This window comes from Furipterus horrens, unplaced genomic scaffold, assembly GCF_987537825.1.
Source record: "Furipterus horrens unplaced genomic scaffold, mFurHor1.1.pri manual_scaffold_1, whole genome shotgun sequence".
NCBI lineage: Eukaryota > Metazoa > Chordata > Mammalia > Chiroptera > Furipteridae > Furipterus > Furipterus horrens.
Window position 1 is genome coordinate 44,002,429 of NW_028327171.1, and position 26,612 is coordinate 44,029,040.

A 26,612-nucleotide genomic window follows, 5' to 3' on the forward strand; every position below is an offset into this window, starting at 1 on the left:
ACTAAGAGTAGACAAAATAAAAAGTCAGGATAAAAGTATTTCACAAAATGTACACTGGAGTGTGGGCACCTGCTGTCAGTAAGCTTCTGAATTTTTAAACTACCAACACACAATGGAAGGAAGCACAGTCAGTTACACAATTCAAAATGTTCAGAGGATTATAAAACAAACTAGTTGCTCAAGGGACGCAGAGTCATTTGTGGTAATGAATTTCTGCAGGCGCTTCTTAAGACAACCGTGTGATGAGTAAGTGGCATTCTCAGCTACACCTCCACAGAAAAAAGTCATGGGTTTTGTGAGGTTGCTTCTCTCACTATTAGATAGGACAAGGGTCTCAAGTCTGAGCTATGCTTCCTAAATGCTATTCTTGCTAAATGTTAAAATGTAGCACAGTATTGTGCAGGTCAGCTGTAAACAGGATGGGCTTGACAGGAACTCAACCTAAACATGGCCAACTGAAAAGTAGAATTCAACAGGTAATTGACCAAATAATGCATATAAGCAAAGGCTGAGGCTTCCTTTGGGGAGACAGAGCTTCGAATATAAAAGTCCCTTCTCCTTTACTTGCTGCAAGTAAATAAAACGACCTTGCAACAACCAGGTCTTGTTCAATAGAATACCTCAAGTGCAATTTTCTTCAGTGAGATAACACTACCATCCCTAAACTTCAGATGTTGTTCATGTGATCCTAAATGTGGTCCTAAACTACAGTTCAGTAAAAGTAATCATAGGAATGGCCAAAAGAAGACTATTCAAAGACAGATTTCTCATCAGTTTTCTCTAATCTGAAGTTTAGGTAGAGTGCATAGTCTCTAGGAAATCCTCCTTTAACATTACTTCTCCTGACTGTGTTGGCAATTTCTGGGATATTAATTTCCTTTAGTACTCAGCAGAATTGAGGATCAAATTAATATTTTATTTTAAAAGTTAAGGAAACAGAGGGGAACTGGGGAAATATGCGTGGACTAAGTCAAGATTTTCCTCAGAAAACAATTTTGGATCCTTTCCGATACAGATAACAGGGCAAATGCCAAAATTTTGCCATTGAACACACCTGATGGTTAAGCTTAGAAAAGTCATGAAAAAGCTGTTAGCAAATACCTACCTAGGTCATGGGTCTGTTCCCATCCTGGGTTCGTACAGGGGGCAACCAATCGATGTTTCTCTCTCTCTCAAAAGCAATGAAAAAAATTCCCTTGGGTGTGGATTAAAACAAACAACGCCCCCCAAATATCTATCTATCTATATACATATCAATATATTCATAATGTTATGCCACCATCACCACCATCTATCTCTCCATAACTGTTCATCTTGTGAAACTGAAACTCTATAACCATTGAACGATGACTGCCCTACCCTCTCTTCAGGCCCTCCTCGCACCCTCATTTTACTTTGTCTCTGATAGCCTCAGTTCCCATACCCTCCCCCTCCCCCCACCCACCTGCAGCTGTCTGGGAGTTTCCCGTGATCACAGAATGTGCCAAACCAAACCGTGTTCAGCCTTGATCAGCCAGCTGCAAGATAAACGACTAAATTCAATAGTGCCTTTTTTCTTCCTCCTATAAAATAACCCCCTCCTTCCCTAGGAGCCCAGAGATGGAGTCAGTCACGGCACTGCTTCCTCCCTGCTTGCTAATTCCCTCAATAAACTTTTTTTCTGCTCGCTGTATCTTGATGGTTCTCTGAGAGACTCCGTTCTTACAGTCTCTAAAACCTAATGTAGTCATTTTAATCAGAAAAAAACCACTCAGAAAACATTTAACCTCAAGCAACAAAACTTCCTCATGATGTCCATAAGATAAAGCATTACAAAACTAACGCCTCTAGATGGCTAAATAATTTGACCTATATGTAGGAGAAGTAACCCAAAGTTAGTTGTGTTAGAGACCATTAATAGCAGTTTTGGTTTTGCCGCAGCTGCTCTGAGGCCACAAACCTTTCTGTCAGTGCTTCAATCACAGGCTACTTTTCTGTTTAAGCTCCTCCTCTCTTATAACATGTAAAACTTAAGTCAAAAAAGTATACAAGTTCATTTTTCTGTTTTTTAACAAGAGAAGTGATAGAATGCTATATCTATCACATGCAAAAGTAGTTTAAAGTTATTAAAGGGCAACTTAAAAATAAGGGAAAAGGAAGATGCAGAACATATTTATGTTTTACATATATTGACTTGCCAAGGAATAGATTGTTTTTATGAATCCTAACTCTCACTGTGTTTTTGAGTTTCAGTTCTGTATAAGCATAAATAGGCAAAAATTAAAACTGCATTCATATAACTTAGTCTACAACTGATAACTGTTTGAGAAACTTTCAAGAAAAGTGGCAAAAATGGAATACGATATTGTTCCTAATGGATTTCTTCACAAGGTGATAAAATATACAATCCTGGTCAGTACTGGAAAAGCTTGCCTGAAGTCTGTTTTTTCTTTGCCTTCAATCTGGTCTGGAAATTCTGGAAAGATAATCAAAGGAAACTTTTTTAAGTAAAACAACTTGTAATCTACTAGATTTATGATTTTGAGAAAGTGTAAAATTGCCCTTTAAAAAAATTAGATATAGCAGATTCTAGTGCCCTCACTACAGAAATAATGAAGGCAGCACATTGGCTCAGTGTCCTCCAATCAGGCTAACCCTAGTCTTATTGCTTAGCTGAGGATCTACTGAAACTATCTGTGTGCTTTGCTTTGAATCACTCTGATAGTCCTGAACTAGATAGATATTTCCCCTCTAACTATTCAGTTATCAACATTAAATTATTAACTCATTTAACTCATTGATTACCTCTTAGACACTATGGGTACCATAATGAATAAGCCAGGAATCTTGACTTTAACAAGCTCATAGTTTGTGCTTTCCATTGATGGTCCAAGATACTCTGATTAAAAAAAATATTCCTCTTTGTTTTGTCTTTGTTACACCTGAGAATCTCTATTATACCAAACCCAGAGACGTTTTCCCCCATTGGAAACGAACACATCTCACAAATACAACTAGCGCAGAATTATATTAACAAGTCTGAGTAAAAAGAACCATATTTACCATTAATTCAGTGACTGTTATGTGATGCTGGTAAACTAACTCTCTCAGGTCTGTAATCTCACTTGGAATGATTTAAGTTTCCGTTTCCTTGTCTATCATCAGAGCACAACTTCCTATAACATGCTTTACGTCTGGCTCTCTGCCAGTCCAGCACTTCTGAACTCAATGCTTCACTCTAGCAATAATTTCCTATCTGACCTTTCTTCTTTCTCCGACCATCACATAGAATGTCTATGGGATAACATTCTAATTTCATCCTGTCATTTCCTTGTTCAGAAAATTCCAAGGATTGCCTGTTTTCTGTAAACTCTTGTGACTAGCCAGAAACTCTCTCCATACAACACCTCACCTTACTCAACCCAGCCCTACCTCTTATTATTCCAAATTAGTAACTGTACTTCAAACACCCTGAACATTCTTCACTCTTTAAGTTTTTGTTCCTGCAGGTCTTCCTGTGAGAAAGCATCCCCCTTCAGCTCCTTTCTTCTAAACTCTCCCAAATTGCTGCTGCCCACATCAGTTTTCAGCAATTAGTGACTATTACCAGTATAGTTCTTTAGGACTTAATTCCATACTGACTTGGATTGTTATTTGACTAATTTCTCTCTGCACCTTCTTTCCAACTAGATTGTAAAACTCCACTCACAGTAAAGGGGCTCACCTCAAAAGTTGTATTTGTGTCTCTTAGTTTAAGGCAGTTACTATGCATACATTTGGTGCTCAGTACATTTAAGAAATAGCTGTGGAATGAATGACCACAGCCTCCAAATACATTTTTTCCCTTTCTTTTACAGCTGGTGCCTGCTTTAAATCTTATGTATTCCCAAATCAATGCTTTCAAACATTTCCTACCACAATCAATAGGAAATTTTTTATATTGTGACAAAAGAATACATATTACTTACATTGTGCAATATATCCTGATGTAAAATACCCATAATGACACACTAAGTTGATTTGTTCATCACTAAAGGGTTATAATTTACAGTATAAGAATAGTTTTTGCTTCTTGAATTAATGAGGAGTAGAACGTTGTTGAAAAATGCTTAGAACAAAACAGTGCTTTGAATTCTCATTCTGTTCCTGACAGTTTATGAGTTACAATTTTTGTCGTTACAGTTATCTTGAGATCACTTACCATATTCCACCATAACATTTAGAATAAATTCCTCTTCCCACTTATCCTTTTTGAAATTTGGGACAATTAAATAATAATGCACAAAGTGTTCTCTGGATCCCTATTTCTTATGTTGTCCTGACAAAATTTAGTGGCATATAAATAAAATTCTTCAGGCCTAATTTTAATCAGACCACTTGGAGATGAATAAAAGTAGGTATGGTCATATTTTTGTGTCTTTGTGTATCTTAGGAACTTACATGAGCCTTGTTGCCTGATCACCCAGAATCTGAATCCCAGCTTTGCCAAGTTACTTACTTAACCTGAGCCTTTATTTCCACATCTATACAACAGGAATAATAATATCAACTTCAAAGGCTTGAGGGGGATTAAATTAGATAATGCAAGTACAGAACTTAGGACAGGGCCTGGGACACCATGAATGGTTTATCACTATAACAAATAAGTAAATGTATCTCAATCTTCCTTTTAGGTCCATAAAGCAAGTTTCAGTCACAAAAACAAAAGTAAGATTACTTTTTCTCTTTAAATATTTAGCTCAGCGATTTTCAACCTTGTTCATCTCCTGGCACACATAAACTAATTACTGAAGTTCTGTATAACCAAAAATGTATCTTTTGTCAAGCTGATAAAAAAATAGGAATAATTGATTAATTTATACCAGATGGCTATTGCTGTTGGCTGTTGTCATTTTCTTCTTCGACAATCTAAGGGAAAAGAGGTCAGTGCCCCTGACTAGTCAGGTATTGCATGTTTTAAAAATTCTTGTGGCACACTGGTTGAAAATAGATTATCTAGCTAATTTTTTGTGATTGGATTATTTATAACATAAAATTCCACTACTGGTTTTATAGATCATAAATATCCCAAAGGAAAGGCTCTATTTTTGGTACTGGATAACCACTACATAATAAGAAATGTCTATTAAAATAAAAAGAATATATATATTTTATATACACACATATATACATACATATAGATAGATTGCATGTCCGGAAAGAATCCAGACATGTAACGTTGTTACAGAAACAGGGGAGTCCAATAACAAACCCCAGAGTTTGCTGCTGGGAGATAGGGAACAGGAAGCAGCTTTCAGGATGCCCTTGCATGCCTGGAGCTAGTGGCTGGAAACATTATTGCAAAGATCCCCTTTACTTCTAAGACTCAGGAAGATGGGAGGGATCTTGGACTGTGGGCTGGTATGGAAGAAGCAGACAGAGCCTAGGTAGGGTTCTGTGAATGGTCAGAACTGTTTGCAACACTCACTGCGTGAGAGGACGCAGGGAGAGAGAGGAGGCAGGGAGGAAGAGAAGCAGCTGCGGACATTTTGGGCTGGCTCTGGCTCTAGGAGGCTCTCTCTCTCAGGCTCTCTCTGGCCCTCACGCCCTCACTCTCTGGCTCTTGTGGGCTCCCTCCATCTAGCTTGGAGAAGGGATCTCCAGGCTGCTTTAAGAAGAGGCTCTTGCCACGCTGCTTTGAGAAGGAGAGGAGATCCATGCGGTTTGCAGGAAGAAGGCAGTTTACAAGGAGGCTGAGAATCCAGGCGGTCCTGCATTGAGAGCTGGAGGGCACCACAGCACAGAAAGGACCTCCCCAATCAGAACTGAGTGATTAGCAGCTACTGGTAAAGCTGAACTGTGCCTAGGAAGTAGGGAAATGGTGTTTCTGACTTTCCTAAGACTGGCCAGGTCTGGGAGGGGGAGGCAGAACCATGTGTAAATAAACAATTCTTTTTCTTTTCACCAAACTCTGGTATTCAGAGCTATAATTCTGGCGGCAGGCAATTGGGCCCCTAACTACACAGCCCGTGGGTTCTGTTTCAATCGAAGCAGCCCAAGGGTTCTGTTACAACGTGAAAGAGAGTTTATCAAAGAAGATACAAGAAACATTGTACATAGGACAATGACATCTCAGACCCCTTCAAGTAGGCACCCTAGAACCTCACACAGTTCTCCCAACTGCCATCAGCTGCTCCATCGTATTTTCCTGAATCTCATCCATGATCTGAAATCTTTTTCCTTTCAAAGGTAGTTTCAGTTTTGGGACAAGCCAGAAGTTGCAGGGTGCCAAATCTACCAAAAAAACTGCACGAGAGGTGATACATGAGCAGGCACATTCTCTGATGAAGCTGTCAATCACCAGTTGCCCATAACTGCGGCCTTCTGAATCATCCGAATTGTTTCCACAGAATGTTCGAGTTTAACACAAAATTAAGATGCAGATTCATCACTCTACTCACAGAGTCGTTTTGAATGTGACAGCCACGTAGTACACATGCTCATTCAGTGGAGGTGCCAACTGCCCCCACTGACTAGTACAGTGAAGTTATCATTGTTCACGTATGTGCATTCCAGTCCACTCACCTTGGCTGCCAAGTTACATTGATGTGGTGCAAACCGTTCTCATTATATGAACAATGGATGGGCTTTTCTGGACTACACACACACACACACAAATAACTTGTCTAGTCATGCTCATCTCATTTAGATTTGATTTTACTTTATAAAGGTTTTTTAAAATTTAAAAACCACGAACTCCTGTCTGTTGAATGAAGTGTGCTTTAATTCAGCAAAATTATTGTGCACAAGTACGTATATATAACACTAAAGATGTACATGGGGCTGCTTTCGAACAAAGTGAGACCTGGCACTTCATTTCAGCTTTCCAAATCAAAGTCTTGTTTCAGTTGTTTTTATGGTCCTCTTACTTCTGTTTATCGACCCTTATCTTGCTATTTCTAGGGTGTTTTTGGTTGCAAGAATTTGGCAGTGAACAGTAAAGAACTACCTTTCCAGAAAGCATTTTCACCCTAACCTGTTCAATTTAGCACTGCGAAACACAGTATCTCATCCATTTTTCCGGAAGCACTGGTCCACAGTGGACTAGGCACAGCGGAGCTGCAGTACCTTTCGAAATTACTTAAAGGTAATTGATCAAGATTACCCCAGCCCAAACTCAGTCGTTTGCTAAAGAGGGCTGCGTTAAATGCTGAGGCTAAAGCTTTAACAAAAGTGGAGACCGCTGGAGACTGTTGATTGTGGGTATTGAGGCACTAGGGTGGGGATGGGGGTGGGGGAACCAAAGGAAGCAGAGGCAGAAACAGACCTGCAACAGGAGGTAGAAATAGAGGAGTGAGCCTGAAGCCCTCGACTCCACAGACTTGACATACAGATGAGACTTAAACCTCCCGCTCAGATGAGGGGGGTTGGAGAAGAGGGTCGAAACTGCCTGCGAGAGCCCCGCACCGTCCCACTGCAGCCTCCGGCCCCGCCCACACGGCCGAGACCGAGCACGCCGGGTCCTTGGGTCCAGGCAGGCCCTGTCGTCACGTCCGGGGCCGGGCCGGGCTGGGCGCCGGGGGCGGGCCCAGGTTGAGCCGGGCAGGGCGGGGGTAGGGTTGTGGCGGTGATTTGGGTGACAACGGTCGATATCATGAAGGTGGCTGCAGCGAGGCGGCGGGTGCAGCTGTGCCGGACGGGGGTGGCGCTTGGGCAGCGCCTCTAAGACCTCGGGGCCGGCGCGGCGAGATGGGGACCCGGTGCGGGGATTGAAGTGGCGGCGGCAGTAGCGGCGAGCGGGACTTCGGCCAGAGAGGCTCTCGCGCTTTCCCCTCTGGGTCCTCGGCCTCCACCTGCAGCTCCTCGCCCCCGCGGTACCGGGACGGCGACGGCGGGGGAATGTGGCGCTGGGTCCGGCAGCAGCTGGTAGGTACCTCCGTTCTGCCACCTCCCAGTCGCCTCCGAGCAGCCTCTCAGGCACTGGTGGCGGGGAAGGGCCGGCGGCACGGAGCCGCGAGGCCGGGGAAGGGCGTCGGGCTAGGCCGCAGCCGAGGCGGGGGCCGGAGCCAGATCCGGCGAAGCCTGGCGCAGCGCTGGCGCGCGTCTCGCCTCCAAGCCCGGGGCGCCGAGGCTGGCGGCGGGAGGCGGCGGCTTCTTGCCGGCGTTTCTGGGTATCTCGGTTCCTCTCGCAACGAGAAGCGTCGTCCCCACTCTTGAGTACACTGGGCGAGGAAACGGAAAAAGGAAAAGAAAAGAGGCTAGCGTTTGCTGCGTCTAGCAATTTGGGACACGTCTGAGTGAAGGGGATTGTCTTTAGGTCTCCTCTCGTCACTGTTTGAAGCTACTGTCACGATTCAGTGTGGCGTGATTATCAGGAAGGAGGGTTCCCAGTCTCACAACAGAAGAAGTGTTACCCAAGGCCTGGGCGAGGGACAGAAAATATTCCAACACCCTGTTTAGTTTGGAAAAAGATAAGTAGGATAGTTACGCAGGGACTGCGTGTTCCTACCTTGTCCTCACCGCACCCTAAGTAAAACTTTTAGATTGTGGACGTTACTTTTTTTCCCCAAAGGCCGTTTGAGCGATACAGGTTCGGAACTGATGGGATGCGTCTGGGCGGAGGTGGGGGTGAGAATCCTAGAAGAGGGCGAGTTAAGACATTAACAAAAGCGCCACCTTTCCGAGAATTAATTCAGAGAGAAAAAAATCTTTCCTATTTAACTACAACACGGAGTCAGCAGCAACAAATTAGGACAAAAACTGCTCCTCATGCTGTCTCGATAATGAGGTCTGTTACTGGTTACTGCTTAATTTCCTAATCTCAGTAGTTACATTTTTCTACAACTAAGTGGTTTCATTGATTCATCAAGTCAGTGAAGCAAAAGCGATTTTTGTGAGACTAAAGCATTGATACAACACTTTTCCCCTGCTCTAGACAGCATTTTGATGCTGAGACAGAAGTATGCTGTTTTCGGGGATAGCCTTCTGTTAATTCATCTTGCAGTGGGCATTATTCTAAAAAAAAAAAAAAAAATCTTATAAATAAAACCAGAACTGCCTGCCACTCCCTCAAACAAATGTTGGCTTTCTGTTTTCAGCTAATTGTGAAATCAGATATCCCAAGCTAATGGTATCATAATTCCATATTGTGATAAGACTGACTTTTTGCAGTAAGCCATAGCACAGTAATTTGACTTGAAGTTAGTTATTACAGGTCTGATCTCCTGCTTTTGATTTGCCAGTATTCATACATAGAAGGCTTGTTTACCTCATAGTGTTTTTTATCTGGTAGGAAGATCATTTTAAAGTGGTTCTCTTAAAAGCTTTCCTAGTAGATTACGACACCACTTCTCAGTGTTGTGTATTTTTGTTAACCTGAATTAAATTCTGCTCGTATAACGCATTCATCTTCAAGACAGACAATCTGGTGATGTTTTTTAAAATGGCTTCAAATGAGTGCAACTGAAAGGAAGGGTGGGGAAGCTGTATGGTTAATTTATAAGACAGCTGCCTTACAGGGTGGTTAACAAGTTGAACAAGTTGCTGTGCATAGAAAATGCTATCTCTGGCATTTAACTGCTCACCTCACTGGTTTTATTTTTAAGTTATCAGATCTTCTATGTATGTAGTTAGACCTGTGCCAATGTAGGACTTTGTGCCTCTGATTAACTTTGTACAGTCACTTAAATTATACAGTAGGGATAGTGGATACGCAGAGTAATGAAAGTATATTTTACCCTCCCAGACATAAGCAGCTATTCTAGTTACAACACTAGGAATTACTCAGAGTCTAAGATTTTACTTCCATTTGGTCGATGGATTGAGTCATCCATGTCTTAGCAAGAGGTTCATTAAAAAATTGTGATAAGTGGGACAGAATTGGGAAAATTAATGTGCAAATCACAAGGATAAGTTTTTGGAGCTCTAAACATACTTTATTCATTATATGAATCCTGATTTTTCAGCAGCTTATGCTGTGTGGCCAAGAAAAATTTATAGTCATTTTATTACAGAAATAACTGATATACCCTAGTGATTTCTTCCTAATTACAGAAAATGTTTGACTTCTTATCTCCACAAAGTGTTTTCACTAACTAGACTCAATGAGGAAAATCAGGAGGTTTTCCCATGGGGAAGTAGAGTGGAAAGAAAAGATTAGAACATCCTTTCTTTCTCTTTAGTTCTTTCTTTTTTGGCCCACAATGCTGAAGTTATTGTCGTCGTCGGCAGCCGTCCGTCTCGAGAGACGATGGTGTAGCTTCTTAAGAGTCTATCTGCACCGCCAAGAATGGCTGTGCAGTCCGACTCGGGAGTGACACGGTATCTGTCTCCTCCCGTGTTGAATCGACATCTTGCGATGACGCTGGAGTGTCCTCTCCAGTGAAGCTGAAGCTACAGAGCCTGGGCAGGGTGATATGGAGGGTCTGCTGTTGCCCATGCAGCAGACCCCCCCTCTCTTCGCAGCTGAAGGGTCCAAGGGAAAGACAGAGTCAATACAGCTTGGCTTCAGGTGCGCCGCAGGAGTTGCCGGTGTTGACTGCAATGTCAAACCGCCTTAGGGACTCCGGCTCCGGATTTTCTGTCAGGGTTTACTCCCTTAGCCTTTCCCCTGAAGAGGTATGCCGCAAGGCAGCGGAGGTTTTTTGGAGTCAGAGTTTTCCTTCTCTGATGTGCCCTGACTGGAAGATCGAACCAGCGACACTTAGCTCGCAGGCCGACGCTCAATCCACTGAGCCAAACCAGCCAGGGTAACTCAGATAATAGCACCGTCATTATATTAGTGAAAATGCCACTAGCTACCCACTGTATTCTAATATTTAGTTTTGTATGGTAGTTATTAACCATATCTGCTATTAAAATTAAAATTCTAATTAATTAATTTAAAATTTCATGTGACTATTAGCTATACCATATTGGGCCTCTCAGAGTAGAACATTTTCATTATCACAGAAAATCCTACTGGACTGCACTACTTTAGACTTTTACAGGAAAGTCTTTCCCAATGCATATTTTAGTTGTTATGTAATATTTATAGGGCAATGTAATGCTGTCTTAAAGCACTTCCTATGTGCAGAATTATAATATACTAAATATTGAGGATCTAAATGTAGGTCAGTGAGGGCCTTATTCATCTTTTTATGCTCAGTGTCTCACACACTATTTGACATAGAGTAGACATTGGGTACATGTTTGCTGAATAAATGTATAGGTGAAGAAAGAAAGAATGAATCTTGTGGTATTGCTTCTGTGTTCAAAGATAGTGACAAAATTCAAGATTGACCAATCCAGAAGAAAGCTAGAAAATTGCTGTAATTAAAAAATATATACAACTTAGTGTTGTAGTAAGATACCATTTCTTAAATTTTTCCATAAATGTAGTCTCTTCATATTTTATTGGCAGTGGTGGAAGGGCTGGTAAGATTGTTTTCTGATTCACTGAGAAAAATGGGACGTTCTTAATCTAAATTGTCTCACTTTTCTGTTCTCTCACCACTTAGACTTACAGAACATGTTTATAATTGTACTGAATTCTTCCCCTTCTGCCTGTCACAAAGGAAGGTGTGACAGTCCTTTTTTTATATAACTAACCACTTGGGCTACTAATCCTGTTCTCCGCAGTCTTCATCAAGTATCTGTACTAGTATGTTTACTCTCTTAACTCTTATCCTTTAACCTGTGAACACGTTCAGACCTCTCTACTATTTTATTTTGTCCTATACCTGAAAATATCAGATTCTTTTCAGTTTCTAAAAACTAGGTCTGTCCTGAATAACTGTGCTGTCTTAATACACTTGAAGTGTGGCCAGTTTGAAATGAGATATTCTTAAGTATAAACGACACACAGGATTTCAAAACCGGTATGGAAAAATAAACAATCTCAATTTTTTTGTATTAGTTACATGTTAAACTGATATTTTGGACATATTGGATAAAGTAAAATATTACAATTAATTTTACCTATTTCTTTTTACTTTTAAAAATGCAATTAGTAGACATTTTAAAATTACAAATACAGCTTACATTTCTGGTTCATATTATATATTTCTGCTGGTGCTGATGTTTCTGTATGACACATAAGTCTAAATATCTCACTCACTAGGCTAGACTAAGTATCTAAGGGCAAGGGCCATATCTTATTTTTCTATTTCATGCTCTCAGGACAGCAGTTGGCCCATTGTAAATACTTACATGCCAAATGTTGGTTGAATAAATGAATGAGTGTCAGATTTATTTCAGCATCAATTTGGAAGTACCAGCATTCTGTGCCTTTCTGTTTGCCTTTCTCTGAAGGAATAAAGAGTAGGAAAGGGAACCACAGACCTGTGATGGTTAACTTGATACGGCTAAAAAGTTTTACCCTCAGGGATTAATATTTAAGAACCTAGATCTTTGAATATTTGCTTCTTTTATCTCTTATGTTGTTCAGACATATATTCTTAGATACCCAGTTTTTCATTTGATTAGGGAGGATCAAGCATTAGAGGAATTCCAAGTGTCCCAGCAGCACTGAAGTTTGGAGCTTGACCAGATCCTTAAAGAATCTTATGATTGCCATTATTGTCATTAAATGTCCCTTCTATCCCTGTAACCTGTTTTCAACATAGCAGCCAGAGTGATCTTATTAAAACACAAGTTAGGTCATGGAATTCCTGTGTTTACAACCTTCTAAGGACTTGCCTTCTTGCTCAGAGTAAAAACCAAAGTGTCTATTTGGTCTCCAAACCACTTCTCATTTCCTGTCACTCTTCACTCACTTTGCTTTATCCCCACTGGCTCTCTTGTAATTCATCAGAAGTGTCAGGCCTGCAGTACTTACTTAAGTCTCAGGATCTTGGCCCTGGCTATTAACTTCTGCCTGGAGTGTTCTTCCTGCAGTTAACTGCTGGCTCTTTTACTCCTCTTCATGTCTTTATTCAGTTGTTATAGGTGAGGCTTTTTCTGGACATTCAGTATAAAATTGTAACCCTCCTGAAGACTTTTCTAGACCCCTTCCCTGCTTTTTATTTCTCTTAGTACTTATTTTAATATATTCAACAATTTCCTTATTTATCTCATTTATCCCATGAAGGCAGTGATTCGGTCTATTTGTTTTAGTTCTCCATATAACAAAAGCTGTTTCTCAACTCTGCATCCACTTTTAGCTAACTCCATTTCTTTCTCATTTATTTATTTATTCATTCATTCACTCAAACATTTTCTAAGCACCTATTCTGTGATAGCATGATGCTAGGCTCTGGAATAACCAAAACGAACCCCTGTTCTAGCCAGTCATCTAGGAGTCTCTTCTTTAATAGATATTTGCATTGTTGTTAATTTTTTCCTATTACAAAAAGTGTTGCAGTGACTGTTCTTATTTATGTTTATGATTTTTTTTTTTTAATTTAAATACTTAGAAGTGGAATTGCTGGGTCATGGGGTATACACATTATAGCTGTTACTAGATATTGCCAAATTGTTTTCCAAAACATGAGAGTTCCTCTTTCTCTACATCTTGGTCAACACTTTGTACTGTCAGACTTCAAAAAATTTACTAATCTGATGAGTGTGATTTGTATCTCATTTTTTTTCTGATTTGCATTTTTCTGATTGCCAGTGAGATTCAGGTGTCCTGTTTTTCATTCATATGAATAGATTATCCATTTTTCTCTTGGGTAGTTTGTCTTTTCCTTATTAGTTCCTTCTGTAGTCTGGATACTGCTTGTTGAATATGTTGCAAAAATCTTCTTCCAGTCTGTTCCTTGTATTTAACTTTGTTGGTAGTGTCTTTTTTTTGATACAGAAATTTAAAATTTATTTGTAGGTAAATTTATTAGGCACATGATTTCTGCTTTTTATTACTTATTTAAAAATTGCTATGCCAGGATCCTAAAGCTGTTTTTTTAATGTTTTCTGCAAATTGTCTTGAAATTTAGTTTTTCAACATTTAGGTCCTTAATATATTTGAAATTGATTTTTGTATGTGGAGTAAAGTAGGTAATTTATTTTCTTCAATATGAAAAGTTATTTTTCTCAATGCTGTTTATTGAATGAGCCATCTTTCACCACTAATCTGTGTTATTTGCCTTCTGTGTCATACATAAACCAGCATTCTCTGTCACAGATCTTGTCTTCTTTCTGGGTTCTCTGTTCTGCTTCACTCATCATTGATCTGTTGGTGCACCAATAATACACTGTCTTAATTGTAGTATTTTTGTGATGATAACGGGCTGGCCAGAACCCCTAATTCCTCCCACCCCCAGAATTGCTTTGGATCTTTACTTTCCCATATGCTATTTACAATCAGTTTGTTTCATTCTGTGGCAGATGTAGGATTTTTCATTGAATTTGTTAAGTTTCTTCTATTCATATTTTCCCCTTTGATGATGTAGAAGATGTGAATTGTATTTTCATCCTTTATTTTCCAGCTATGCCTATATATTGAGTTATCTCTATTCACCTATAAAGAATAAAAAGATCTAGAAGATTTTAAGGCCAATATTTCCTCTCAACTTCACATTACTGTTATATAATACTTTAGTTCTTTCTTTTAATAGTTTTATTGAAATATAATCCACATATCATACCATTTACCCATGTAAGGTATACAGTTCAGTTTTTTTAGTATATACATAGAGTTGTGCAGCACTCTTAATTTTAGAACATTTTATATCCTCCGAAAGAGGCTTTCTACCCACTCTCCATTCCTCCGAACTCTGGCCCCCTGTCACTAATCTTTCTTTTCCCTCTGGACATTTCCTGTAAATAGCATCATACAATATGTGATATTTTGTGACTTTCTTCTTTCACCTGGCATGTTTTCAAGGTTCACCATGTTATAGCATGTATCAGTGGTTCTGTTTTTATTGCCAGATAATATTCCATTGTGTGGATATACCACATTTTGCTTATTCGTTTATCAATTAATGAATATTTAATTTGTTTCCACCTTTTGACTATTACAAATAACACTTTTGACTATTCTGAGCAAGTTTTTGTGTAGATGTTTATTTTCATTTATCTTGGGTATATATTTAAGGAGTAGAATTACTGGGTTAAATGGTAATACTGTTTTTAACTTTGTGAGGAATTGGGTGCTGTTAATTCTTCTTATGCCATAGCAGTTGAACTTCAGACCGCCTATTTTCAGACCCACAGTCACAAAGGCTCTTCCCTAGTTACAGAAATTATTATCTGAAGCTAGTTAAGTCATCTTAATTGAAGGGAAAAAAATATTTTATTCATCTTTGCTTTTGTGAAGTAAAGGAAGAGTTCAAAGTATGGGCTTTTTCTAAGGTCAGTTAGTACTTACTGCCTTGGGCAGAACTTGAATCCAGAGTTTTTTCAGGGAGCTTAGCAGTTGCAGCAGTTTTCCCTATTTGTATCTTTTTTTCCCAATCCTGCCATCTTAAATCTGCTCAAGGGTGAGACGAGACTAGAGAATGGGTTAGGGGAAGAAATTTCTAGGCAGCAATGGTACTCTGGAGTTGGGGGTGACAGGTATGTGAAGGAAAAGGAGAAAGGTGATTAAGAGTCCTTTGGCCATTCTCAAACTGACATAATATTTTAGGTAACAGAAGAAATTAGGCCTTGCTTGTACCCCAATGTATATTGCCTCTGAAAATGTTATCCAGTGTAAAATGCAATACATTTAAGTTGATTTTGAGCTGCATGGCAAAGTTTTTGAAAGTTTAAATTATTATTATTTTTTCATCTTGAACCTTAGGAGCCGCCAAATTATTTTAGAATTTGAAAGTTTGTGATGAAATAGAAATTCGAAATGCTTAACAGAGATAGGGTAATTGCCTATTTCTTTCTTTTTTTTTTTTTTGTATACTTTTTATTACATATGTACAGTAGTGAAATTATGCCATACCTCAACTCTTTATTCAGAAGAATGTGTTGGATAATTATCTGTGGGAAAAAAGTGAGTCATCTAATGATTTATTTCCGTCAAAACTTAACTCATTTTACCTGATATTTAGTTTCATTTTGTACTTATTAAGAGGCCATATTTTTTTTAAATGAGGCTTTATTCAGACAGGGGCCCTGACTTCTCATTTTGGTATTTCCACAGTTTCAAGCATATTACCTAGCATATAGTCAGTGCTTACTGGTATTTATAAATTGAATTTTTAAAAAATTAAATTATAGGATAATGTAACATGACATATTAAGTGCTTTGATATTTCAGAATGTCAAATATTTTTACTTAAATTCGATAAAGTGCCTAGTATTGAGTCCATTTTTATTAATACTTGTTTTGCTATTGGTATTCTGAGATTTCACTTTGAAGCGTCCTTCGCAATGAGTGCAATTGACAGATAAAGCTCGAATTCAAGACTTAATCACTTTACCTAGGAAATTGTTCTGTCACCCTCATATCTTCTGAACTAGGAGGGAACATAGATATTCCTGCTTACCTGAGTTCTCCACTATGCTGTTTTAATATAGAAGTTCTGAAAAACTCTAACAAAGGTGTGAGGGGGTTCTTGATTCTTACTACTGAAAGACTGGGGAGTAGTTCCCTAACTTTATGTTTTTCTATTGAAATTTAGATGATGTGAAGGAACTTAACATCTCAACTTACAGATGCAGTTGATCCTCAGATTTTGTTGGAAGGGAATTGATACAGTGCTTACCTGTCAGTGTTGATCAGCTTTTTTTCCAATATATATTTGCAGAACTAAAAAAAGAAACTTAGGAATTTATTATGAGACAGTGAAAGTTCAAATTCTTAAATAATCAGAGATGCTTTTAAGAATCGTTACAGTTTATGATCTCCTAGACCTGCAATTTTCAACCAGTGTGCCACTAGGATTTTTAAAACATGCAACATCTGACTGTTTAGTGAGGGGCACTGATCTCCTTTTTCTGTTAGGTTATTAAATTTAAAAAATAACAACCGCCAACACAACAGTAGCCATTCTGTGTGAATAATTCTGGATAGAGTAATCTTGGTTGTAGGTCGTTGCTTTTAATCATTTTGAATACTTATTGCCAATCCCTTCTTGCCTGCAAAGTTTCTTTTGAGAAATCAGCTGACAGTGTTATGGGAACTCCTTTGTAGGTAACTCTCTGCTTTTCTCTTGCTGCTTTTAAGATTCTGTCTTTATCTTGAACCTTTGGCATTTTAATTATGATGTATCTTGGTGTGGTCCTCTTCAGGTCCAGTGTGCTTGGGACTCTGTGCTTCCTGGACTTGTATGTCTATTTCCTTCATCAAATTAGGGAAGTTTTCCTTTATTACTTTTTCAGATATGTTTTGAATTTCTTGCTCTTTCTCTTCTCCTTTTGGCATCCTTAAGATTTGGATGTTGGCAGATGCCCCAAAGGTTCCTAGGCCTATAAAATGGAACTATCCTCATTTTTTTGAATTCTTTTCTTCTTTTTGTTCTGGTTGAATGTTTATCTCTTCCTTATGTTCCAAATTGTTAGTTTGAATCCTGGTTTCCTTTCCTTCTCTGTTACCTGTGTATTCTCCTTTTTTTTTTTTTAAAGATTTTATTTATTCATTTTTAGAGAGAAGGAGAGAAACATCAGTGTGCAAGAGATACATCAGTTGGTTGCCTCTCACATGCTCCCAGCCGGGACCAACCCACAACCCAGGCATGTGCCCTGACTGGGAATTGAACTGGAACCTGTCAGTTCACAGGGTGGCAGTCAGTCCACTGAGCCACACCAGCCAGGGCTGGATTATTCTTTATTTCACTTAGTGTAACTTTCATTTCTTCCTTTATTTTCTTGCTGTACTCAAGGAGTTCTTGAGTATCCCGATCACCAGTGTTTTGAACTCTGCATCTGATAGGTTGACTGTCTTGAGTTTTGCTTAGTTCTTTTTCTGGAGTTTTGCTCTCATCTTTCATTTGGGCCATATTTCTTTGTCTACTGAATTTAGCAGACTCCCTATGTTTGTTTCTGTGTATGAGGTAGAGCTGCTTTTACTCCCTGTCTTAATAGCATGGCCTGTGTGTAAAAGGCACCTGTAAATTGTGTGGGGTAGCAGGGGGCAAGCCGCTTCACCGCTTTGTGGCTGTATTTGTGACGGCTCGGAGAGGGGACAGTGCCACCACCTGGCTTCTGGTGGTCTGCCCAGCACTTGCCTCGTTTCTAGTCACTTCATCCGCTTCGCATGTGGGACTGGCTGTCTTCAGCTCCTGCCAAGTGATGAATCTCAGAGTGGGTGGGTTTGCAGTCTTTCTAAGTCTGTACTGGCTTTTTAAGCGGTGAAAATCCGGCAGTTTCTTTCTCTGCCTCAACCCCAACTGGTTTTTACAGCCAGAGGTAACAGGGATCTGTCTTCCTGGTGCTGGGACCCTGGACTGTGGAATCTGGCCTGGAGGTGGGATGGCTCTCTCCTAAGATATCCGTTCCCCTGCCACTGCTCCCTTTACTAACCATACCGCCTCTCCACCCATCTCCACGAGACTCTGCCTCTCCCACCCATCTGGATGAATGTGTCTTTAAATTCTTGGTTGTCGACTTCCATACAGCTCAGTTTTCTGATGGTTCTGGGTGTTAATTTGTTTTGAGATCTGGTTATAATTCTTTCTATGGTTGCCAAGGAGCTGAAGCATGTCTACCTATGCCTCCATCTTGACTGAAAGTCTCTAAGCAGCAGCTTCTAATGTGAGTGATTCTGTTATAGACCCAAGACAGTGAATACTTGTAATTGAACTTACATTTGGCCATCCAAGTACATTGTTGCTTTTCATCCCTCCAGTCCCAGTTTCCCCTGTTTCTAACCAATAAATGCCCCTTCCTTTTTATCGTGAAATAAAATTTAAACATTTACCTGCTGATACAAATAACTTGTTTTACTTTACTTATTTTTTAATTTAAATTATATTTTATTGTTTATGCTATTACATTTTCCCAATTTTTTCTGCTTTGTCTTCCTCCATTCAGCCTGTCCCCCACTCCATCCTGCAATCCCCATGGACCTTTGTCCATGTCCATGGGTGATGCATATATGTTCTTTGACTAATCCCTTCACCTTCTTTCAGCCAGTCCCCACCTCTGCCTTGTTCTCTTACAGCTGTCAGTCTGTTCTGTTTTTCTATGCTTCTGATTGTATTTTGCTCATTAGTTTATTTTTTTCATTAGATTCCACATATAAGTGAGAACATATGGTATTTGTCTTTCATTGACTGACTTATTTTGCTTAGCATAATGGGTCCATCCATGCTCTCACAAAAGGTAAGAGTTCCTTTTTTTACTGCTGCATAGTATTTCATTGTGTAAATCACCACAGTGGACAAATAACTTGTTTTTAAAATCAACATTATCAATGCCTAAAACTTTTTGTGAGAGGTTCGATTGATGACTTTCTCTTGTAGTCATTTCCCCTTTTTATGTAATATATAAGGTCAAATTTTGATAATTTCAGAGTCACGGTCCATTTGTCATTTGGTAGTCTCTAATCTAAAATATGTATACATGCCAATTTTACCTCAGTTTTTGAAAGTGATATTATTCTAAAAAAGCACTGTAGTTGATTGGATTGTTGGTTTTTTTATAGACATGTGAAGTTCTCTCTGTGACACTAGAAGTTTTGGGCACTGATAAGAAATTAGTCCTTTTATAACTACCTAAGTTTAAGGACACTGTCACCATTATGCTCTATGAGGTGAAACTTAATATATTGAAAAATTTACAGGTCAGTTATCAATATTAGCAAAATCAAGTCATTTGGACTTTATGCCCAAACAAATAGAAAAGAATATCTTCTTCTCTTCTTCTTCTTCTTTTTTTAATGTTCTACAGTTCCAATTATTTTCCCCTTTGCCCCCCACTTCCCTAGTCAGTCCCCACCACATTGTCCTTGTCCATGGCTCCTTCACATATGTCCCTTCACCTTCTTCTGAACAGTCCTCTTCTCCCCCCTCCCCAAAGTACATTTCTTATGCAGAATCAGTGCACCATCTACCCCATTCCATGAAAGAAGCCAAAAAGCATTCTTTTAATGGGCCCCTAATTTTCCCTGGATGGCGAGTGATCTTGCTCTGATCTCAGGGATTCTCCTCAGGACCTCTTGAGCCTCCTTGTTTTAGAGCTTCTTGTTGCTCTAGGTTTGTGTTCTTCTCTGTAATAACGTTTCTTTTTCTAAAATAAAAATATGTGTGACATTTTAAAAAAGTCAACATTAAAATTCAAATTATGTGAAGGAAAAATAAATACACTTGTATTAAATATTTATTTCAGTATATAAATTACACTAGACATAATAAATAGGTTGCTATAATCATGTGAATGCACAGCTATTAATGCATACTGCTGAACATGTAGTATATTAGTGACATTTCCATTGGCGATGTAATTTTCTGAAACAGTGAACAACTATAAAGTTGTGACAGAACCAAGTATGTCTTCAATTTATGTGGTAGTTGCATTCCTGAAAAGTTGATAAATTCATACAAAATATTTTATGTTTATATTTAATTAGAGGACTCATATTATTCTAAAGATTTTCACCAACATGAGGACATATTTTCATTGTCGTGACCTTACAATGCATTGATGAATGTCTGATATCTGCCCCACCCACCCATAAAATGCCAGTGGACACCCCCCTCCCAATGATTGTGAAAATTATTACCCTTATTTCTGAAATGGTCCCTGGAAGTCTTCCTTCCTTCCCTCCCTTAAGCTCATTTCCAAAAGGAGTTTTGACTTTGAGGCACATAAAGCATATAAGTTCTTAGCTGTAATAGAGAACTATTACATGTAGTTCTCCCAATGAGAATAGGAGATCACAGTTAAGCAACCAATCAGGAAACAATAGATGAGTAGAAAAACATGTATGGTATGTGATCATTCCAAAACATTATTCCAGTAAGAGTATTATTTGGATGGACTTACTAAATGTAAATGCTTGGTATTACATTGTATCTATCTGGTAACAGGAATGGCATACACTTTTATTCTATATAAAGGCAAGAGCCTTATGGACTAATTATAATATTTATAATTATGGTAAGATGAAAGGTAGGATGATGTCTAGATTGTGGAAAGTAGACCTGGTGGATACAAGATTGTTGGTTTTTGTTATTGCTGCTACTATGATTCTTTTATAGTAGTTTCTTGGTTCAGACATTCTTCAAAACAGGTTTCCTATATAAAAAATTAATAGGACAATTGTGTATCTTCCTTTCAGCTTTTTTATTTTTACCTTTGTCAATTCTTGCCTAACCTAAATGGAATTCACCCTGCATCTCTTTTTTTTTTTTTTTTAACTTTAATATGCTTTTAATGTTGTTGTTCAGCATTTTGTGGTTGTAGCTTTGTGATATATATATATTTTTTTCTTTTTTTTTTAAATATTAAACTTTGAAGATACTGTATAATAGATATGCAGTTTGACTGTATGTCTCTGGCCTTCCTCAGTACAACCCACTGCTTCTGATATGCTGAGGAGGACCTGGGAAGCCATCTTCATTGCCATTGTTGTTTATGATTGTGAGGGGAGAAGGAGAAGACTCAGAAGTGTTTGAGAAACCTGGGTAGAAAATTTTTTTTACCTGCCTATTTCAGATCTGGCTGCTGGTTACAAGATTTACAGGTTTTACTCCTTATCCAGCCAATGTTCAACTGGATAGGCAGGCCAAAAAAAATTAAATAAATAAATAACTTAAATTCTGCCTTGCTAAAACCAATGATTTTTAAATTTCATCTAAGCTAAAACAGTCTCACACATTTATTTTTGTCATAAATGTCTCTGTAATTCTATGCATAGAAATTACCAGTCTAGCAAACAGGAGACATTCATTATCATGGTTGAATTGTGGCCAAATAGGACTCTTCTAATCCACAAAAGCCATGGTGTAAAGTCCAAAATGGGTGAAGTTGATAATTTTAAGTGTGGTAAAATATACATAACTTGAACTTAATACTTTAACAATTTTTAAGTGTGTAGTTTTGTGGCATTTAGTTGTACAGCCATCACCATCATCTATCTCCTGAACTTTTGCATCTTCCCAAATGGAAACTTTGTATTATTAAACACTCTTTATTTCCCCCTTCACCAAAAGCCTAGCTATGAATTTGACTACTCTTTCTTATTCCTTATATTAGAGGAGTCATATAATGTTTGTCTTTTGTGACAGGCTTTTTCATTTAGCATAATGTCTTTAAGTTTTATCCATGTTGTAGCACGTGTTAAACTTTTTTTAAAAGTATATTTTATTGATTATGTTGTTACAATAGTTCTAATTTTTTTCCCCTTAGCTCCCCTCTGCCCAGTACACCCCTTCCCTCCAGCAATCCCACCTCCTTAATTCATGTCCGTGGGTCATGCATATAAGTTCCTAGGCTTCACCCTTTCCTATATTATTCTTAACATCTCCCTGTCTATTTTGTACCAACCGATTATGCTTCTTGATTCCTGCACCATATCCTCATTTCTCCCCCTTCCCTTTAACCAGCTGATAACACTCCAAATGAGCCCCATTCCTATGATTCTGTTCCTATTCTGGTTTACTTAGTTGGATTTTGTTTTTATTGTTTAGGTTCAGTTGTTGGTAGTTGTGAGTTGTCATTTTAGTGTTCATAGTTTTTGATCTTCTTTTTCTTAAGTAAGTCCCTTTGACATTTCTTACAATAATGGCTTGGTAATGATGAACTCCTTCAGCTTCACCTTGTCTGGGAAGCACTTCATCTACCCTTCCATTCCAAGTGATAGCCTTGCTGGATAGTGTAATCCTGGTTGCAGGTTGCCTTTCATCACATTGAATACTGCTTGCCAGTCCCTTCCTGCCTGCAAAGTGTCCTCTGAGAAATCAGCTGATAAGCCTATAGGCACCCCCTGTAGGCAACTCTCCACCTCTCTCTTGCCCCCAGGACTCTCTTTATCTTTCACCTTTGGCATCTCAGTCGCGATATGTCCTGGTGTGGTCCCCTCTGGGTCCAGCTCACCCGGGACCCTCTGTGCTTCCTGGACCTATATGTCCATCTCCTTTGCAAAATTTGGGAAGTTCTCCTCATTTTTTTCAATTCTTGCTTCCTCATTCTGCACTGGTTGACTGTGTTTTTCTTCCTTATGTTCAAAATCATTGATTTGAACCCCGTTTCCTTACCTTCACCATTGGTTCCTATACCTTCACCATAGATTTTCCTTCGTTTCACTTAGCATAGCCTTCACTTCTCTTATGCGTTTGCCATACTCCAGCATATCTGTCAAGCCTGTGAGCATCTTTATCACCATGTTTTGAATTCTGTATCTGTTAGGTTGTCTATCTCCTCATCTGTTAGGTTGTCTATCTCCTTGTCATTTAGTTCTCCCCCCTGGAACCTTGATGCATTCCCCCTTTTGGGCCATACTTCTCTGTCTCCTCATTCTGCCAGGCTCCTGTGTTTGTTTGCCTCTGCGTCCCCGGTAGAGCTGTCGCTCCTGTTATGTTGTAAGGGGCAGAGCCTTAGGGATTCATCAGTACAGGGCGACCTGTTCCACCACGTTGTGGTGCTGTATGTGGGGGAGGGGTCCAAGAGGGAGCAATGCCACCTCCCAGCACTCGCCCCTTTTCCAGGCACCTCTCCCACTTCCTCACCGGACTGGCGCCCCTCTAGCTGCTGCCCTGGCCATCGTTCCCAGAGTGCCCAGAGTAGGTGGGTCTGTGGACGTTCTAGAATCATGGGGGCACTTTCAACAAGCAGACTCTGCTGAGAGCCTGGCAGTTACTTTCTCCACCCCAACTCCCACTGTTCTGCACAGTCAGAAGCAATGGGGCTTGATTTTCCGCTGTGCTGGGACCGTGAGCTGCGAGGTCCAGCGAGGAGCTGGGAATGCTCCCCAGGTGTCCCTCCTAACTTTTTAAAATGTGTGACTGATCTTTCCACTGGCCTGCCACTACCGCCGCTGCTGCTGTCACCACAGCTGCTGCCACCACCACACCGCATCCTCTCTGCCCCAGCTCTACCCCTCCTACCTGTCTGGATGAGTATTTCTTCTTTATATCTTTGTTTGCTGGACTTCCATGCACTTTGATTTTCTGAAACTTGTTGTTTCTAGTTTTGAGGTAGTTGTATTCCTTCTTAGTTGTGGAGAGAGATGCATCGTGTCTGTCTATGCCTCCATCTTGGCCGGAACTCTGGAATTCAAATTTCTTTTCAAGACTAAATAATATCCCATTGTATGTATACACCATATTTTGAACAGTCATCTGTCAGTGAACACATGGATTGCTTCCATCTTTTGGCTGTTGTGAATAATATTGCCATGCGCATCAGTGTAGAAATATTTGTTCAAGTCTCTGGATTATATGGTTATTCTGTTTAGTTTTTTGAGAAGCTGCCATACTGTTTCCAGGTGGCTGCACCCCTTAACATTCCCATCAGCATTGCACAGGGATTCTAATTTCTCCACATCCTTGCCAATACTTCCTCCCTCCCTCCCTCCCTTCCTTCCAATAATACTCATCCTAACGGGTGTGCAGTGGTATCTCATGTCTCATGGTTTTGCTTTGCATTTTCCTAATAAGAAGTTGATTTCTTTGACATCTGGAATGAACCCCCATCAATTATAAAGCTGTATAAATGGCTTCAATGAGTGTAGGGTAAATCTAGGACTATCAGAATAAAAAGTTGCCTATTAGCCCCTCTTTAATTAGTAATGGTAGATTTCACTCCACAGAAGCATTTTGAAAGTCTCCTTTGAAATTAAATTCAATTTGGTTGAAAATTTATTGTTAACGAAATATAAGAACCAGTCAGAATCTGAAAACCAAAGAATTGAACCCATTCAATAAATATTTATTAAATAACTAGCATATGCTACCTTTAAGAATTTTACAGTCTGGAGAGTGAGATCGATATACAGTCAATTGAAATTCAGTGTTATAAAATCTGTAATGGAAATGTATAAAAGGTTTGGTGGATGTAGTAAATAATAAATGCCTCTATTTCTGAAGAAGGAGGTGTATCAGGTAAAGCATCACTGAGAAGGAAATTCTTAAGCTGAAACTTGAACCATGAGTAGGCTTTTGCTAGAAGTATGTGTTGGAGTGGGGAATCAAGTTTGGAAAGTAATATAACTGATCAGAGGTGAGTTTTCTGTAGTAAAGCATTGGAAGATGATTCAAGATTTCTTGAATCAAAAATTACTCTAAATTCTCTATCCTGTAACTAGAGAGCCAATCCCAATCCATTTCTGCACTAAACCAAAGTTCTTGGAAGGCCAGAAATCTGATAGATGACAAACTACCTTAAATCCTAAAATGAAAAATACGTAATATGAAACAAAAAGTTAAAATTAAATTGTGTTTGTTCACATAATGGGCATTTTTAAGTTATTCTCTGTCACCTTACTTTGGTCTATTAACAGTATAAGATTATCTTGTCCTTACAGTACCTTCATATAGATATATTTTTAAATTTAAAGTCTACGTCCAGGGGCCCTGGTCTGTGTGGCTCAGTTGGCTAGAGCATCATCCAGTAGACCTTAAAGGTTGTGGACTCAGTCCCTGGTCAGGGTGAGTGTGAGAGGCAATCAGTTGATGTTTCTCTCTTTCTTAAGCATGTCCTTATGGTGAGGATTAAAAAAAAAAAGGCTATATCCAGGGAACAGCAATCCACAATTAAGTTTGTAGATGTGGTAAAATACATTAAATCATTCTTTCCCCAGAAGCATTGTATTTTTGCTAGGCCATTTTCATGTACCTGCATGTACCTGAAAATGTTGGAACATATAACCAGTAGAAATCATTTTCATATAAAGCATGTGACCTAAAGCTTCAGTTCATTTGTCTTAATAATAATGCTATTGCTTTTTTGACTCTGAAGCTTTGTTTTTAATAATTTTTTTTTTTTAATCTTCACCCAAGGACATTTTTTCATTGCAGAGAGAGAGAGACAAAGAGGGAGAGAAACATCAACTTAGTTGCCTTCTCATACGTGCCCCAACCAGGGACCAAACCCTGAAATCTGGGTATGTGCCCTGACTGGGAATCAAACCTGTGACCCTTTGGTCGCAGGCTGGTGCTCAATCCACTGAGCCACACGAGCCAGGGCTGAAGCTTTTTTTTTTTTTTTTTAAAGATTTTATTTTTTTATTTTTAGAGAGAGTGGAAGGGAGGAAGAGAAACATCAGTGTGTGGTTGCCTCTTGTGTGCCCCTCGACTGGGGACCTGGCCTGCAACTCAGGCATGTACCCTGACTGGGAATCAAACCAGCGACCCTTTGGTCGCAGGCTGGTGCTCAATCCACTGAGCCACACGAGCCAGGGCTGAAGCTTTTGTTGTTGTTTTTTTTGGTTTTTGTTTATTTCGAAACTTTTTCTGTTATGGAGGAACTAGATCACATGCAAGAATAAGAGGTACAAATTTACTTTGATTACTGTGAACTCTGAAGATGATGTTTTCTTAGTTATGCTAAAGAAAAGCCACAATATTTAATTATAGGACTGTAATTAAATAGCTTAGTTCTTTTACTTGTAATGCTTGTATCTTGTTTTAAGCAAAATATTTGGGATTTTAAGATCGTGCACAGGCTACTATATTTTGTATAAAAATGTAAAAATGTGATGCATTTTCAAGTATTGCTTTGTGCCAAAAACCAACTTCTAAAAATTATAAAGCTATTTGTTCACTGGGTTTCCCTAGGTGTCATCAGTTTGTGGTTACAAAAGGAGCCTCTTTCAAATCAGTCCTGTGTGTTGTCAGTTCTTTCCCTAAGTGCTACATGGG

General features: G+C 39.2%; 1 protein-coding gene across 3 annotated transcripts in view; it reads left to right on the forward strand.

Annotated features, from left to right (window-relative positions):
• Nucleotides 1–7,552: 7,552 nt before the first annotated feature.
• Nucleotides 7,553–26,612, forward strand: part of ATP11B (ATPase phospholipid transporting 11B (putative)) — a 114,428-nt gene continuing 95,368 nt past the window's right edge. The window contains exon 1 of one of the 3 annotated variants that reach the window (XM_090274394.1): nucleotides 7,553–7,884. In XM_090274394.1, the coding sequence (XP_090130520.1) occupies nucleotides 7,858–7,884 (27 nt within the window). In that variant the 5' untranslated portion in view covers nucleotides 7,553–7,857. The remainder of the gene's footprint in view (nucleotides 7,885–26,612) is intronic. The other 2 variants (XM_090274386.1, XM_090274376.1) reach the window with 2 other exon arrangements.